Source organism: Urocampus carinirostris, chromosome 14 (assembly GCF_059441175.1).
Source record: "Urocampus carinirostris isolate Australia breed hairy pipefish chromosome 14, RoL_Ucar_1.0, whole genome shotgun sequence".
In the NCBI taxonomy this organism is placed as follows: Eukaryota; Metazoa; Chordata; class Actinopteri; order Syngnathiformes; family Syngnathidae; genus Urocampus; species Urocampus carinirostris.
In genome coordinates, this window is record NC_142362.1 from 15631435 (window position 1) to 15649226 (window position 17792).

A 17792-nucleotide genomic window follows, 5' to 3' on the forward strand; every position below is an offset into this window, starting at 1 on the left:
TCACCTCCGGGCTGCCGCGGGTGCAGGGAGCAGCGAGCTGATGATGAAGTCGGACAGGAAGGAGGGCATGTAGGACAAGGGGATCCACAGAAGTTTGGCGTCCCAGCCGGCGGTGTAGCGCTTGCGGGGAAAACGAGCGGTCAGCGCGTGCTCCATGCAATTCGTTACTGTCTGGAGACGATTGCTGCAGAGGAGTCCCATGGAGAAGGCCTGGGACTTTACATCTGTTGAGTTAAGTGGATCTTAGTTTGGTACCAGAGATAACAAACATCAATCACTACGAAGTACTAGAAACGACATAGGTTGCACTTATAAAACATTTACGAAAAACAAGAAAAACTTGGTCAACCAAAATAACATTTCTCACATTCTCAATCAACAAAATCATTAAATCAAATTCTAATCAAATTTATTTGTTAAGCCCTTTTGAAAGTGCTGCAAGAAGACATACAAGACAATAAAATACCTTTAATAGGAAACACTGAAATAAAAAAAAAAAGAAATAAAATCAACTGCAGAAATGAACATATACATATGCAATAAAAAGTAAAGCATGTTACAGTAAAACGTCAGAAGTTCATCAAATGATAACGTAATAGAATTATTATATTAAAAAAGTGGGACTGGAGCCTCCTCTTAAAAGTACCAAGGGTGCCCGCAGACCGTTCCTTTGGTGAAGACCATAAACTTACGGACCAACAAAAAGCACCTATTCACCAAAACGCCTGTAATTTGCAAGAATTAAAAAAATAATACAATAGTGAAATAAATTACAAAATACACAAACATTTAAAAGATCCCCATTCAAAACAAAAGTAGACAGACACATGAAAATATCAACTACATATTTTGCATGCTAAACTATAAACTCGTGAACATGGCCCATAAAATCAACCCAAAAGTATCTCAAACTTAAAAGAAGAATTGTAATCAAATCAGATACTAGTCACACACACACACAGCAACAAAATAGCTCCACCAAAAGGAAAAGAAAATCTTCACATGAACGAAATTATGGTTGGTTGCGTTGGATCCCTTAACCACTGGGGTTATAGGGGCACCATTTCCTGTGGTGTGTCTTGGGAAAGTACAGCCTGGTAGCACCCATCCCTCCCTGGGCCAACATGCAACATGTCTCCCCCCCAAAAATCAGCAAAACACATTAGAAACAAAAAAAAGTATCTACTTACCAGAAAGTCTCTCACATGCAATATAAAAATATACCATATAACGAAGAAAAAAAAACAACAACCACAGAATCCACACCAAATATATCTGAAAGGAACATGGATGATAGAAATAAACAAATAATAATCCTTATAATAAAGGCACACATAAAAACACACCTCACATATTTGTGAAGAAATAACCCAAACTGGCGCAACACAATTGTGGCCAAAAGAAATGTAGACGTTCAGAAATTCTCAAAAGACAAAAAAATACTCAAACTGAAACTCACACTGCTTCTACTTTCCAGAGAACCTCTATACCAGGGGTCGGAAACCTTTTTGACCCAAAGAGCCATGAAAGCAAAAAAATATATATATGTTTCTTTTTTTAAGAGACAAAATTCAACAAAACGGCCAAACGCGCTCTCCAGACAAAAGCTGATTTCACTGTGTGATGCTTGATGATTTCATAAAATGTATGAAGAATTAATATTACCAAACCTTGTGTTTGTCAACATTAATATACCATTTAGAATTTGTCTTGCTTCTGCGTGTTGAGGGTCAATTTTGTCCTAAATAATGCTTTCAAAACAAAGTGCGAAATAACGCAGATAGCACTCGGCAAGAGAGGTGAGCTGTGTTTATAGCTCTCAAATTGATTTGGGTGGTTTACTGGCAATTTTGGGTGTTTACAGTTTGTTTTGTTGGTTTTCATTATAAAGTGCCTTAACAGTGACTATAGGCTGTTTTAATGAGCTTCTATGTGAACCAGGCATGTCCAAGGTCCGCCCCGGGCCCGTTTATGGCCGGTTATCAATTTTTTACTGGCCTGCATCCCCTGTCATAATGTTAATAATATGTGGCCCACCGGTAATGTTGATCGCAGTATAAAATTAATTTGTACCCAAAAAAAAAAAAATCACCACTTCACCAGATGATAGCAGTACGCCTTGGCTTTCTGTGAGAATGTTAGCCCTCCCCATTTCTGACATGGCAACTGTGAATAAAGGAAGGAAAACTGTGAGGGCATCCACCATTTAGGACAAGTGAAATTTGGAGTGCTTTTTCACCGAAATCCCAAACAACTGTGTCTGCCTAATTTGCTAGGGTACTGTGGCTGCTTTCAAAGAATATAATATCAAGAGCCTCTGTCAGACGAAAGATGCTGGCTACAAAAAGCTAACTGGAAACAAACACTGTGAAAAGATGAAGCAACTGGAAGCTGTTTAATGGCACAGCGAGTCCAGAGAAAATGCTACAAAGGCAAGCTACATGGTCGTGACACTGATCGCCAAGCACTGCAAACCTTTCGTGGAGGGGGAATTGATAAAAAACTGTTCAAAGAATGCCAGGCAGAATAGTCAACCCTCACACATTTTCAGCGTACAATATCTGTACCGCTTTCTGAAAAGTTATGGCTCACGAGCCCTGATCTATATTACGCAAAAAATAAAAACACTCACACACCCAATTAAAAGCCTCTCACACAAAACAAAACCTAACACACAATAAACTCATACCTCCTGAATGTCTTACAAACCCCAAAACTCGTACATATACCAAAAATCTCTTGTAACGGTTAAAATTGCTCACGGAAATAACATTTTATAAAATGAAAGACAATAAAAAAAGGGATAAAAATGATCCCACTTATCATAGAAAATGAAAACAACCCTTCAATTATCAAATTATTCCTCCAAAACCTTTTGAGCTAGCAAACAGTTTTTACTCACAGTCATCAAAGTAGGTCTCTCCGTAGGCGCGTTTGGTTTCCGGCGGGAGGCGAGTCCAGAGTCTTTTGAGATCTGCTTCTATAAGATCCAGCCGGGTCACGTTGGTCTTGAAGAAACCCGGTTCAATGATGCTCACTTTCATACCGAAGGGATGCATGTCCCGCCTGCGAGAAAATCGGGTTTCCTCGATTTAGTTCTAACAAAGATCAATTGTAAAAACAAAACCAAAAAGTCCCTTGTGGGTACCTTCTGGCTTTTTACGTCGGATATTTTAGATTTTTGAAAAATATAAAAAAAAAAACAGCACAATAAAGTAAGCAAACAGTTCTCGAAACATTTTCGATTATTTCAGTTGAATGTCAATAATCTGTTAAGTGCCTCGTGGCCACCTGGGGGCAGTGTATTACATATTTACAAATACACACATGAAGAAGTGTTTTGTACATTGTTACATTTTTTGTTGTTGTTTTTGTTACATCCCTCAACCATTAAGACCATAGGGGACTATTTCCTGTGGTGTGTCTTGGGCACATACAGCGTTGTGGCGCCCAGCCCTCTCTAGGCCAACAAATGTTTCCACCTGGTCTTGTTTATGAGTTGCACTACTGCACTACAGAAACACTGGTAAAATACATTTAAAATAATTACGAAAGAATACCGATTAAACAAAAAATATGTGATCTATTATCTGCCACCTAGGGGTCAGACAATTACAGCAAATTAAGAAAATTGATTTTTTTTTTTTTTTTTAAACAAAATAATAATATATTTATTCAGGAAAGGTATAAAAGACTATCAGTAAGAAAAGGTTAAGACATATAAAACTAGCTGGAGGGCCATTAGCTGCTGCACGCATGCACATGGACCATGGGAAAGTTTCAATTTATTGAGAAGTGGCTGATCGATTTAGCCATGGCTAAAAGCTGTGCCAGGTAATGTGTACAAGGCACAACGTGTAGTGTTCAAGAGATATTTGTGGGTTTTTTGGTTTTCTCATCTCATCTCATTAGCTGCACCGCTTATCCTCGGTAGGGTCGCGGGGGTGCTGGAGCCCATCCCAGCAATCATCGGGCAGTGGGCAGGGGACACCCTGAACTGGTTGCCAGCCAATTGCAGGGCACACAGGGACAGACAACTCGCTCGCTCATTCACACCTAGGGACAATTTGGACCGGCCAATCTACCTGAAATGCATGTCTTTGGAATGTGGGCGGAAACCGGAGTGCCTGGAGGAAACCCACGCAAGCACGGGGAGAACATACAACTCCGCACAGGAGGTCCGGTAGCTGGATTTGAACCCTCACAGGAGGTTCCCGAGACCTTGGAACTGTACTGCATGCGCGCTAACCACTGCGGTGCCGTGCTGCCCGGGTTTTTTGGTTTTGTTTGTTTAAATTGTGTTTTTTTTGTCATCTTGGTCTTAAAAAGGCATTTATAAAAGGTCTTAGTCTTAAATTTCTTTGAACACCCTATGTATTTCTCTCACTTGGAAATCTCGGATGGGTCTGAAATTTTCATTCTAGTTGCATGTCCACTGTGAGAGAGATGAACTAAAAAGAAAATCCAGAAATCCCAATGCATGATTTTGTAACTTAATTTGTGTGATATAGCTGCAAATAAGAATTTCAACACCTGAGAAAATGAATGTTAATATTTGGTACAGTAGCCTATGTTTGCTATTACAGAGGGCAAACTTTTTCTTTTACCAGGTTTGCACACACTGCAGGAGGGATCTTTGCCCACTCCTCCACACAGATCTTCTCTAGATCAGTCAGATTTCTGGGCTGTCGCTGAGAAACACTGAGTTTAAGCTCATTCCAAGGATTTTCGATTGGGTTCCGGTCTGGAGACTGACTGGCCCATGCTAGAACCTTGATATGCTCCTTATGGAGCCAGTCCTTGGTTTTCCTTGCTGTGTGCTTTGGGTCGTTGTCGTGTTGGAAGACCCAGCCAAAACACATCTTCAATGCTCTGACTGAGGGAAGAAGGTTGTTCCCCAAAATCTCACAGTACACCACCCCAGTCATCCTCTCTTTAATGCAGTGCACTCGTCCTGTCCCATGTGCAGAAAAACACCCCCAAAGCACCTCCATGCCTCACTGTTGGGGTTCTTCACACTCTTCAATCTTCTTCCTCCAAACATGCTTTGTGGAATTATGACCAAAAGGTTCTATTTTGTTCTCATCTGACTACAAAACCTTCCCCCATGACTCCTCTATCATCCAAACGGTCATATGCAAACTTAAGACGGGCCTTGACATGTGCTGTTTTAAGCAGAGGAGCCTTTCGTGCCATGCATGATTTCAAATCATGACATCTTAGTGTATTACCTGCAGTAATCTTGGAAACGGTGGTCCCAGCTCTTTTCAGGTCATTGACCAACTCCTGTCGTGTAATTCCGGGCTGATTTCTCACCTTTCTTAGAATCATTGAGACCCCACGAGGTGATAATTTCATGGGGCTCCACTCCGATTAAGATTGACCGTCATGTTTAGCTTCTTCTTTTTCCTCATGATGGCTTCAACAGTTGACCTTTTTTCACCAAGCTGCTTGGCAATTGCTCCATAGCCCTTTCTAGCCTTGTGGGAGTGGCAATTTTGTCTCTGGTGTCTTTGGACAGCTCTTTGGTCTTCGCCATGTTACTAGTTAAAATCTTAGTGATTGTATAGGGTAGTCTCTTTATGCAGCTATTAACCTCAAATAGGTGCATGTGATTCAGGCTGATGCATGGAGTGCAGGTGGACTACTAATGGGCGGACGAGGTCTTTTAGGGTCAGAATTCTTGATGATACACAGGTGTTTAAATACTTATTTGCAGCTGTATCACCCAAATACATTGTTAAAAAATAATGCATTGTGATTTCGGGATTTTTGTTTTTAGTTTATCTCTCTCATTGATGACATGTACCTACGATGAAAATTTCAGACGCATCCATGATTTCTAAGTGGGACAAATAGCAAAATAGCAGTGTGTTCAACTACCTTTTTCGTTCACTGTAACTTGCCTTAAGCTGTAGTAACCCTGGTAACCTCTTGAATGGACCTACCTGAGTCCGTCAGAGAATGCCTCCACCCCCCACTTGGAGGGGCAGTATCCCCCACCGATGAGCGCCAACCGGCCCATGACGCTAGCCACGTTGACCACTCGGCCCCGCCCCTTTTTCAGGAGAGGCAGGAATTGGAGCGTCACGTCTATTGTGCCGTTTAGGTTGACCTCCAAAACCTTCACGAAATCCTCCGTTTGCATCCAATCCGTAGGGCCGATGGGGGTGGAGCGACCAGCATTGTTCACAAGACCCCACAGACCTGCCCGTGGGGGGAACAATAAAAAGAAATGCATTTATTAGGTTATTCTGGTGAAGGAAGATTATTTTACTTTTATATACTAAACACTTGTAGCTCCACACAGCAAATTCCACCCCCCCCCCCCCAAAATTTACAAATATTTAATGAAAAAATAGCCACATTTTCTTGTAATAATGGCCGAAACCTTTGCTTATTCCAAATATTTTCGTTTTTATTTGACTTTTTTCCTCAATAATGGCAACTCACACTGCAAAGTCCATCTGAAAAATAAATGGAAGTGTTTATTGAAAAAGGAAAAAGTATTTTTTTGAACTCTCGCTGTGATGTTAAATCTTGTTGCTTATTTTGAGTAATTAAATATTTTTTCTGATTTTACTGTTTTTTTAAAGACCTTGTTATTATAAAGATATTTAAAGAAAAAAGTAATGATCATTTCAAGTGGGGTTTTCTTGTTGCTTTTTTGTAGCGCTATTAAAGCTACATTGTGAAATATCTGACCACTAGATGGCACTGTAATGTCAGTTGCGAGCGAGGGCCAGTGCCACAGTGCACAGCATGGAGGCTTGGGGAAAACATGGCAGAGACCCAAGTGTTTTTTTCTTTTTTTTTTTTTTTTTAAAGAAAAATTAACATTGATATGATAGTTCCGGTACTAATATTTAAATCAATGATTTTTTTCCCCCCGAGTGAATGTTTTTTTGTACCACTGGGAGCCACTAAATATTACACACTGTCCCTTTAAAAATTGAGAAAAAAATAATATATATATCAAATAATTAAAAAGTAATGTTAAAACTATTTACATTATCTGCCAATTCAGTCTGCTAATTTCAGCCACCAATACAAATATATATTTTTTTATGAAATCCTTCATGCCAGATTTTTTTTTTTTACTGCAAAAAATAAAAAACCTCATCTCATCTCATCTCATTAGCCGTACCGCTTATCCTCATTAGGGTCGCGGGGGGGCTGGAGCCCATCCCAGCAATCATCGGGCAGTGGGCAGGGGACACCCTGAACTGGTTGCCAGCCAATCGCAGGGCACACGGGGACAGACAACTCACTCGCTCATTCACACCTAGGGACAATTTGGACCGGCCAATTCACCTGAAATGCATGTTTTTGGAATGTGGGAGGAAACCGGAGTGCCCGGAGAAAACCCACGCAAGCACGGGGAGAACATACAAACTCCGCACAGGAAGTCTGGAGCTGGATTTGAACCCACGACAGGTTCCCATGACATGAACTGTGCCGCACAAGCGCTAACCACTGCGCCGCCGTGCTGCAAATAAAAAACCTATTTAAGCAATTTATTCACAGCTATTTTAGCTCATCTTATTTTTTTTCTGGTAATATAAGAAAATCATTTTTTTGCTTATTTCAATTATACTTTTTTTAATTTTACTATAATATATTTCTTATCATATAGTATATTTGTATAAGGAAATTCAAGAAAATAATATTCAAATTAAATTTTTATCACTATTTTTGCTCATTTTAAGTAATACAGTACTTAGTTTAGATTTTTTTCTACTTTTTAAAACAAAAAAAATATTTAAGTGATCCAAATAAATTTGTATTTAATATCAATTCAAAAACATTTTTTATAACCCATTTATAGTTGTGGTTTTAGAGGGATTTTTATGTAATTATTCATTTAGCACTACAAACTACAGTGGGGTCTATCAGAGTTCATGAATCCCTTAACCACCAGAGTCATTTGGGCACCACTTCCTGTGGTGTGTCTTGGGCGTCCTTTCTGGGGCTTTTTTTTGGGTAGGGGTTTTCTCCCCCATATAAATAAAGAAATAAATAGTACTGGTTTTCATGGATACCAGCAGCAGGACAAACCTCCCGATGTGACTCGGATACAGCACCTTCATGATCTGGTCAGCATTGTTTTTCGGTGTAAAGGGTCATCCCGCTCTTCGGAGATAAAGCGAACCTTAGCATTGACGGGCAGCGGCGTGTGACAATATTGAAACTAGATACTAAATCACTAACTGTATATCAATAAACTCTTTGTTTAAAGTAGATTTTTGATCTCTTGGGCTATCTTCATTAAATATTTACTTTTTAAGAACTTCAGGAAACTAAATTGCATGTACTTTTAGTGGTATCGGTCCCAATTACCTCATGTGCGGTCCCTTGTCAGGGTTTCTTCATTTACCTTATTTTGAGGTTGTTGAGTTTCCTTGCCCTCATGTAGGTTATAGATCAGGGGATGGTGTAATAATAGTCTGCAGTTTGCAATAGTCTGTGGTCTGTGCAGCCCTTTGAGACTCCTTGTGATTAAGGGTTATACAAATGAACATGACTTAATGTGTGTGTCCCAAATATACAGTACTTGCCATTTAATTTTTACTCCGTCCCAGGGAATCAGCCAACCATTTAATAAAAGACGTCTATTACATCATTCTATGCTACTTGCGCATAAACAGATACATTTAACGTGTTCATTGATTTTCGATAAGAACAGAAGCAATCATACTGTTTTTTTTTTGCTTCCAATCCAATTTTCGCATAGAAATGTAATTTCACAACAGCAAAACAAAGTTTGGCTGGTTCTTCTCTCCCCCCACATGGCACCAAAAGGATCTATCAGACGTGTCAGTAGGAGGATGAAATCCCGTCAGTCCAGGTTATCAGCCGGCGCCTCACTCCGACCGGTACTCCATCACCTCCCCCCCTCCGAAGCGGCCTCCCCTTCTCCGACTCACCTCTCTCCCCCACCTCCTTTCTCACAAACTCCCTGGCCCTCCTGATGCTATGTCCGTCCGTGACGTCCAGCAGGAGCGTCTTCAGTCTGGGTGAGGCACCACGCGCCACTGCCTCACAGCCATCCAGAGTCAGGCAGGCGGCCACGACGCGGAAACCGCTAGCGTCGAGCTGCTTGGCTAGCAGGTTGCCGAATCCGCTATCGCAGCCGGTGATCACAACGTGTTTCAGGAGCAAAGCGTCTACCTTGAGGGAATCTCGGATGTAGCAGCATGTGGCGAAAAGCGAGACCGCCGATAGGAGAGAGGGCAAGGTCAGGAGGGATGCAAAGGCCTAAAACAAATCAGAAGTAGCGCTAGGTAGCCCACTAAGACAGGGAAGTCGTTTTAGCTCGGGGGCCACATGGTAGGAACGTGGGGGCCAGACTGGTAAATGAATGGGGGAAAAAGTCTGCCTTTTCAGAGGCTCACAATTAAATTTTAATTCAGGGATTTAAGATCAAATCTAAATCCAAACTACTTTATAATTCATGAGTTGTGTGTGTCAGTTTGTGTGTGTTTGTATGTGACTTATAGGCTCCGAAGCAACAGCTGAATCAATTTTCCTAAAAATTTACTTAGTTGCACTTCATGCCTTCACAAGTGTTCTTAGCTAGATTTCAAAGAACCCCCAATAAATCCAAACAAATGATAAACATCTGCTTTCGTGTGGTCTCTAACGCCCTCATGGCGGCCAAATTGGCCACTGCAACTCTCAACCACCGACCATCACAAGCAGTCCAATCCAATCTTCTGGCCTGTCCTGCTTGTTTGATTATAAAACATACACTGAGGTGTTTGTTTTATAGATTTAATCTCTTGTAGTGTTTATCAAATGTGCATTTGTTAAACAAAAGCAAAACAACAATTGAATTAATTCCCACTACAGTTTATTTAATTCAAAGAAACTCATGCAAACTAGAAAGTAAATTCAATAGCATATAAACACTAAATGGTTGATTTAATGATTTGAGTCTTTTTACTTTTTATTCTTTAATGAAAATGTTTACCAGAGTATGGGAACAATTTTGTCAGATTTTTTTTTTTAAACTTCTACAAAGGCACTCACGTGCTATTTTTTCATTTAAAATAAAATCTATTATTGTATATTGCCTTAAATGGCGCATCTGTGACTTTTATTTTAAGTAAAATTACGGCAGATCGGGTTTCCTCAACGTTCTCTGGTTGATTAATAGTAATCAGCAAAAATCGCTTTGGGAGCGGCGCCTAGGTTTGGCAACAACCATTACTAATACTTCAAGTATTTAAGTAATACATTAAGTATTAATCATTTAATACTTTAAGTCATTGTGTGATGCGGGCAGCATGGCGGCGCAGTGGTTAGCGCGTGTGCGGCACAGTGCTGAGGTCATGAGATCGAACCTCCTGTGTGGAGTTTGCATGTTCTCCCCATGCTTGCGTGGGTTTCCTCCGGGCACTCCGGTTTACTCCCACATTCCAAAAACATGCATGTTAGGGTAATTGGCCGGGCCAAATTGTCCCTAGGTGTGAATGAGCGAGCGAATTGTCTGTCCCTATGTGCCCTGTGACTGGCTGGCAACCAGTTTAGGGTCTCCCCTGCCCACTGCCCGGAGAAAGCTGGGCTCCAGCACCCCTGCGACCCTACTGAGGATAAGCGGTGCAGATAATGGATGGATGGATGGATTGTTTGATGCTCATTTTTCTCTTAATTCTCTCAGAATTGTCTCGCAGGACACATGAGGCTCTTTAACTTCACCCGGGGGAGTAAAAGCCCACATTAAACCCCACCGCCACATTTGCATATTACTTTATTTTTTTTACAGTGTGTATTTTCTGTACTCTATCTATGCTCTATATAAAAACGTTATATCGGGTTTTTCTGTATTCTAATGTATTTTAGTTTATTATTTTATTTTGCTGCTGGAAGTGTGAATTTCCCTACGGGGATGAATAAAGTATCTATCTAAAATAGATTTGACACATGTGCCGCAGGAAATTGGATTTTAAATCGTATAATAAGCCTTTTTTAATATGCTTCTAATATTTTCAATCTTTCACTAACTGTCCTACAGCATTACTATGTTGTTAATATGTTTTTATTTTGTTTCTGAGTGCAGTTAAGCCATGTTCACTTGTTTTGTTGCGTAAGTTAAGAACATTTGGCTTTTTCTTTTGCTGGCTGTACTTTTGTTTCTAGGTGATTATTTGTCAAAAAATGTAAGCAGTGTTTATTTTGATATGATAAAAGAATACATGTTTTCGACTTTTTGCCGGTTTCCTCAAAAAACAACATCATCCAGAATCACAAAGGCTAGCGGACTTTTCAAGTGTGCAGGAGGTGTTATGCCGAGAAAAGCACCCCTGTCAAATCATCAACGGATAAACGGGAGACGAACGTGTTTAATTTCTTCTCATCGTCAAACGAGACGTAACACGTCAATAATTGATTTTTTTTATTTTACTTGAATAAACAGATCATCCTGTGCCTAACATTATCACAGCAACGGTTTCATTTTTTTCTAGTACAAATGATCCAACGTCAACCTAATAAATGTAGATGATGCTGGTGGGAGGGACCAGCCTGGCTGCAACAGCCTGGCTGCCTGAAAATGCACCCATCATCTATCTCTGGCTATGAAGGTCTAAGGTCCATGAAATATACCCTGGTTACCTGTGGTGGGCCCAAATCCTCACAGTGAAAAGCACATCTTGCTGGATGCAACGGAACCTGTTTTAAGAGGGGGTGCATTTTTGGCTGCAGAGAAATGCACCCCCCATCTATCTCTGGCTATGAAGGTCATAGGTCCTTGAAATTTACCCTGGTTACCAGTTGTGGGCCCATATCCTCACAATGAAAAGCACATCTTGCTGGATGCAACAGAATTTGTTTTAAGACGAGGTACATTTTTGGTCACATAAAACCCCTCAAGCAAGAATTATAATGTTGATTAATCAGGGAAGAATCATGTACCGGTATATCTTTAATAACAAAATGGTCCAATCATTTTTACTTAAACTATTTCATGAAATTAAAAGGGACATTTTATACAAGAAAAAAACGTGATCGTCTTCGCTAAAAGACTGCAAATAGGTAAAGAAGAAATAAGCAGTGTGAGAATAGTAATGTTTATTTGAAGGGATAAACTATGCAAATGTAACGGGACACAGGTGGATGGTCTAGCTCCAGCTGGTGTTACACATTTGTTTTATATATTTTTGTTTTTTCGTTGTTGTTGTTTTACCACATCAGCAAAATAGATGGGAAATGTCAGTCTCACACGACACCATTTACTTGTTGACATTAAGGATGATTTATTGAACAAGTCTCATTAAATCACGTGAGGCCCCGTGAGATTTGGCCCAAGCACCCTTCTCTGACCTGTGAGACTATGCCATCTAGTGGTAATATACTGGTACTCCACTTTTGCTACTTTACAAAACAACATAAAAATCCCAAAATATAACCTTTTAACTAGTCAGCAACCCTTGTTGCGCCACACAAACACTTTTCTGAAGGAACCAAAACACAAATACTTTGGCTGACAAAAAAGGAAAGAGGAGGAATTTAAGACATTTGTGTAATACAAATAAAAAAAAATAATGTAGGCTATGTTTTGACACTGCAATCAATGTACAGTAATTTGTGATACATTTCTGAAAAATAAAAGTCTGTCTGAATTTTTATCACTTCATCTTGATTCTCAAAATTCTAATTCAAATTATGTACGTTACACGCCACTAGGGGCGCATTGTATTCATGCGCACGTGTAGCAAGCCATTTTCAGCTCACGACGAAGAAAAACATCTTTGTGGAAGTTCTTTTTAGCGTCAGTCGCCACGCTTTTAAAACACACTTAGGGCAACATACAATTAATTGGTTGGTTCCATTACATTTTCATTATAAATACATATAGGCCTACACTAAATGTATTTTTAACATTGTATTCCAGCACTTCATTATCACAAGATGGACCCGAGCCTTTACCAACAAATTGTCGATTACAAATCGAAAGGTTTGTATCCGGAGGGCATTTCGAAGCAGGGCAAAAATGATATCCGCCGAAAAGCCTCCAATTATGTTTTTGAAGGTAAGTGGATTTTTAAATTACACTAATGTTGCACTGTCTGCTATCAAACACTTATGCATTAACGTCTGCACAAACATAATCGATATTTGCTCTTAATTTAATTTCCATTACCCCAATCTAAAAACTCATACCTGTCAACCTGTACGGTTTTGCCGTACAAAGTATGTTTATTATGCATTTTAAGACGTGTACGACGTACGAGAAAATCTGTACGGAAAAACGCATATTTGTCAATGATGGGTACCATCCGGTACACGCAGACTACCACAAAATGGCAACTCAATCAAGTCAAACGAGTTCGCCGTTGAAGCCCCTATCTCGGTATCGTTTTTTTTCGTTGCAAACGAAGCGAGCAGTTTGTTGTAGTGAAAGGAAGTCTGTCTCTTTTTAGAGAACCGGCTTTTTCGGCTCAATTCATTAAAGAGAGACGGCTCCCAAACGGCTCACTTGCTTTGATGCATTATATTACAAATTATTATGTTGTGTAAAGAAGTTAAAAATAAGGGGAAGTATAAAATGAGAAAATGAAAAAAAGACAGGTTTGTGGTTATCCCTTTATCAGTATATTACAATAATTTAATGCAGAAAATGAATTCATAATTTGAATAAGAAAATGTACAGTGGAACCTCGGTTCTCGACCATAATCCGTTCCAGAACCCTGTTCGAAAACCGATTTGTCCGATCACCGAGATCATTTTCCCCATTAAAAATAATGTAAATCGTTTTAATCAGTTTCAACACCCTGAATGTTTACCTTGAATGTTTTAACGTAAAGCTAACCCAGGCTAATCGTACATTCGCGTTATCGTAATCCTCCGTACGAAAGATTACGCTAACATGAACGTTTAAAAATAAAGGATAAAGAAAAAATTATGAATAGGATTTCTTACCTTTGTGGTGGTCAGCAGAATGCGCAGGTGGATGGTGTTTTTCAACCTCTTCCAAAACATGCAGCCGTTGCTTGCTTATAGCACTCACTCCCTTAGCCAAATCACTAGATTTCACAGCCTCCTTATTCTTTAGTATCGTACTAATCGTAGATTTAGCCATGCTGTATTTCGTAGCAATATCAGACACTCGAACACCTCCTTCATATTTTGCTATTATTTCTTTCTTAAAAGTAATAGTTGTACGCACTATGTTTCTTTTTTCACCTGTAGCAACTTTGCTGCTTGCGCTGACTTTCTTCAGAGGCAAAATAAGGGGCTAAAACACCTGTACGCCGCTCAGCATCGCACCCTAGCGTACGCACTCGCGCATTACCGGCGTTCGAACTCCAATTTTTTGACCGAACAGCGAAGCTAGAATTTCTCAACTTTTGGTCGGACTCCGATTTGTTCGAACTGAGAGGCGTTCGAAAACTGAGGTTCCACTGTATTGTTCTACTTAATTATATTTGCATGTATTTTTTCCTTCTACAGTGAACGTCCAAGCTACTTAATTTTTGAACTTTTTTATAATAAACCTCATTCATGTCGAGCAACTCAGTATCTCACAACAAAATGTTCATTAACAATGTAAATGATATAACAAATAACATGTACAATATAACATGTTAAACTACATAAACACGTTTGAAAAAAAAAATAGGGTGTAAGATTATTTTGTAAGGGAAAATACGACCATTTGTAAGGGCATGGAGCCGTGGAGGTTGACTGGTATGAAAACTTAATGAAGAAGTCTGATTGAAAAAAGCTCAATTTCCTGATGGCATGCATAATATGTGTTGTGTAAAATTGTGCACAATGCATTTTTTGAACCATGCTCCTAGTAACTAATTTGTTTTATTAGTACAAGTCATCTTCTTTGTTTCCCTTACCACTAGGCATCTAAATAATCCAAATTTGTTGACCTGTAACCATTTTTAAACCACTGTTTTTTTAAATAAAATGTATTCATCATTGGCTTCCATAGGAGACAAACTCTTTTACAAGAAAAAATCTTCTGGATCCCAAATCCCAGTGGTCAATGGAGTGGAAGAGGCGAACGGCATATTCGTGGACTTCCATGCCAGCCCAACAGGAGCCCATACCGGCCAAAAAAAAACCAGGGATGCAATTTCCAAGCGATTTTACTGGCCTGGAATGAGTATGGACGTTGACAAATGGGTACATAAAAAACACAGCAAACTTACTTCTTTCTCATTTAATCACATTACAAATGAAGTTTTTCCTTTGACATACACCATTGTTGTATTCTGTTGTCTTCTGTGATTTCGGAGATGATGAATAATCAATGCAAATGTTACCTGTTGTGGACAACCTTTTTGTGTTTTGTGCAGGTGTCAGAATGTGCAATTTGCCGGGCTGGCCAGTCTGCAATTAGGCAGAACGTGGGGTATACACCAATTAAGGTAAGAATAGTTTGTTTACATTAGCTCTACAGTGTTTTCCAACTCTTTTGGAGCCACGGTATATTTTACACGAGGCAAATCCCACTGCACACTGCCATAAAACAGTACCTCAAATTCAACCAAAATAATATACAAATTATGAAATATTTATTTTGTCTTGTTTACTCTAGGCCATCAAATTTTAATTTATTCTTTTCACTCATTGTAACGCTTCACATATTTTAGTTTAACACAACAGTGAAATGAATTTCATTTAATGAATAATCCTTTAATATAAAATGATTTCTCTGCTTTATCTAACTAAGAAATCTGTTCCGTTCAAAAGGAATTTACTCCTCACTTGTATTTCTATGTTCTGTTTTTCTGTTTGTTTAGGTCAAACAGCCGTTTGAGCTATTGGGGATGGACCTTGTTGGGCCACTGCCAGAAACTAAAGACGGCAACAAGTACATTTGTGTCATGATTGATTATTTAACTAAATGGACCCAGGCCTATCCCCTTAAAACTAAAGAAGCAGCGGAAGTAACGAACTGCATTGTCAAATTTTTCTATCAGTTTGAGGTGCCGAAAAGGATCCTGACTGATCAAGGATCAGAGTTTGTGGATTCGGTAATGCTGTAATCCTTGATAATAATAGATGTGAACAGTTTGAAATGTATTAACAGTGAAAGCTTAAATGTATTTGTATTCTTACATGTTTTTGTCCCAAACCTGTCTGTGGTTGAGAGACCATACGAGCATATAGATATTCAGTCATCCAGGTCATCATATGTCAGCAGGTTGAGTCAACCTACTGACGTATGTGGTTGAGACGTAATCATGCACATCTTGTAATAACAATTGCTATTATATTATATTGCTATCATGTTCCAATTAAATGATCTTAACTACCGTAAATTCCGGACTATAGAGCGCACCTGATTATCAGCCGCACCCACCACATTTTGAGAGGATTACCGCTTTTATACTTACACAAGCCGCACTTTTATATAGGCCGCATGCGTCCACGTCTAATGATGTACCACAATCACAAACATCACCCTACTTCGACTTTAAGTCCCACGATTGTAACTAAATTTGAAGTACACAATCCAGAAACCACAGTTAGCAAAATGAACGGAAAATGATACCAGTACTTAACATTTGATGCAGACCTGCAGAGTCAGGGTCCCGTTGAAAGTAATCCAAGGAAAAAAAAAATACATTTCCAAAGGTAAGGGTGGGCAAAACATATATCCACTATTGTCTGTCTCGTCCACAAACACTCACCGGTCCCCACTTCCCATCAGCCCGCGTTTTTTCGCCTCTTCTTTTTGATTCGTCCGTAGAAAACATATCAGAATGAGTCTCTAAAATAAATACATTACAAAAATATACAGTTGCAAATACATATTATACATGGTTACACATATTTACAAAGACGGTGCACCGAGTTTTAAAGCTTTAATAATAATAATATAACTTTCATCCCAAACCGTGCCTGTGAAAGGTACCAACACGCTACTAGGAACACGCTCGCATTGCATCATTCGTGACTTGAAAAAACATCTCGTAATAGAAAAAAATACGTAAAACCGTCCCCATCTTCCTCTTTATAAATGTCATCAAAGGCGACCTCCTCATTATCGGAAAGAAATTTGAGCAATCTTGCCGTTTGTACTCGATCACGGCTGGCGGCAGTTAGAAAAATTACATAAATTGGCTGCATCACTGAATAAGCCGCAGGGCTGAACATTTGGGGAAAAAGTAGCGGCTTATAGTCCGGAATTTACGGTGTTTCAATGTCTGAGACTTGTGTCCTCTTTTCATTTGCAGATAAACCAACAGGTGTCTGCCGAGTTTGGCATTAGCCCGAGCCTTGTTGCCCCTTATCATCCCCAAACAAATGGATTGGTAGAGAGGATGAACGTCACAATCCAGAGGTAAGTAACAATTTTATTACTGATATCTTCAATTTACTCCTTTACACAATTCATAACAGTATTTGAGGTCATGCAAATCTTATGTGCCAAATACTTCAGGGCTCTTAGAAAGCTTGTGGGAAATAAGCCGGAGTTGTGGGACGGGTTCCTTGATGCGGTAATGTTTGGGCTTCGTACAAAAATACAAATAACGACCCAATACTCTCCGTACTTCCTCATGTTTGGAAGAGAGGCACGCTACCCGTCACAAATTCCCGAAAAATTTGACGTAAGTAGAAACATCACACTGTGACATTTACATGTTTCAATAGAAAATAAAGTCTGCAAATGTACGCAATGCGGTCTATGTAGTTCAATCATCTTTATTATCGACACTAAAATGAATGTTGAAAATAATCACTCTCAAAATAACGTTTTGTATTGTGTATACTTCCCTTTCTTTCACAGTTAGACACGAGCGTTGAGGAGGTAATAGCGGAGGAA

General features: G+C 39.4%; 1 protein-coding gene across 1 annotated transcript; it reads right to left on the reverse strand.

Annotated features, from left to right (window-relative positions):
- Positions 1-11787, reverse strand: LOC148352776 (retinol dehydrogenase 7-like). Its single transcript, XM_088353501.1, has 5 exons — positions 11764-11787; positions 8928-9258; positions 5949-6207; positions 2903-3066; positions 1-224 (listed from the first exon to the last, which is right to left on the reverse strand). Exons 1-5 carry the CDS (start codon positions 11785-11787, stop codon positions 1-3), a joined length of 1002 nt encoding a protein of 333 aa, XP_088209627.1.
- Positions 11788-17792: the final 6005 nt, after the last annotated feature.

Coding starts and splice junctions, on each gene's coding strand:
- LOC148352776 (XM_088353501.1), bottom strand. CDS start 11,787: ATGGGCCCACAACTGGTAACCAGG. Junction 6,208..8,927: donor AAAGGAGGTGGGGGAGAGAG/GTGAGTCGGAGA, acceptor CCCCACGGGCAG/GTCTGTGGGGTCTTGTGAAC. Junction 3,067..5,948: donor GCATTCTCTGACGGACTCAG/GTAGGTCCATTC, acceptor ATTTTCTCGCAG/GCGGGACATGCATCCCTTCG.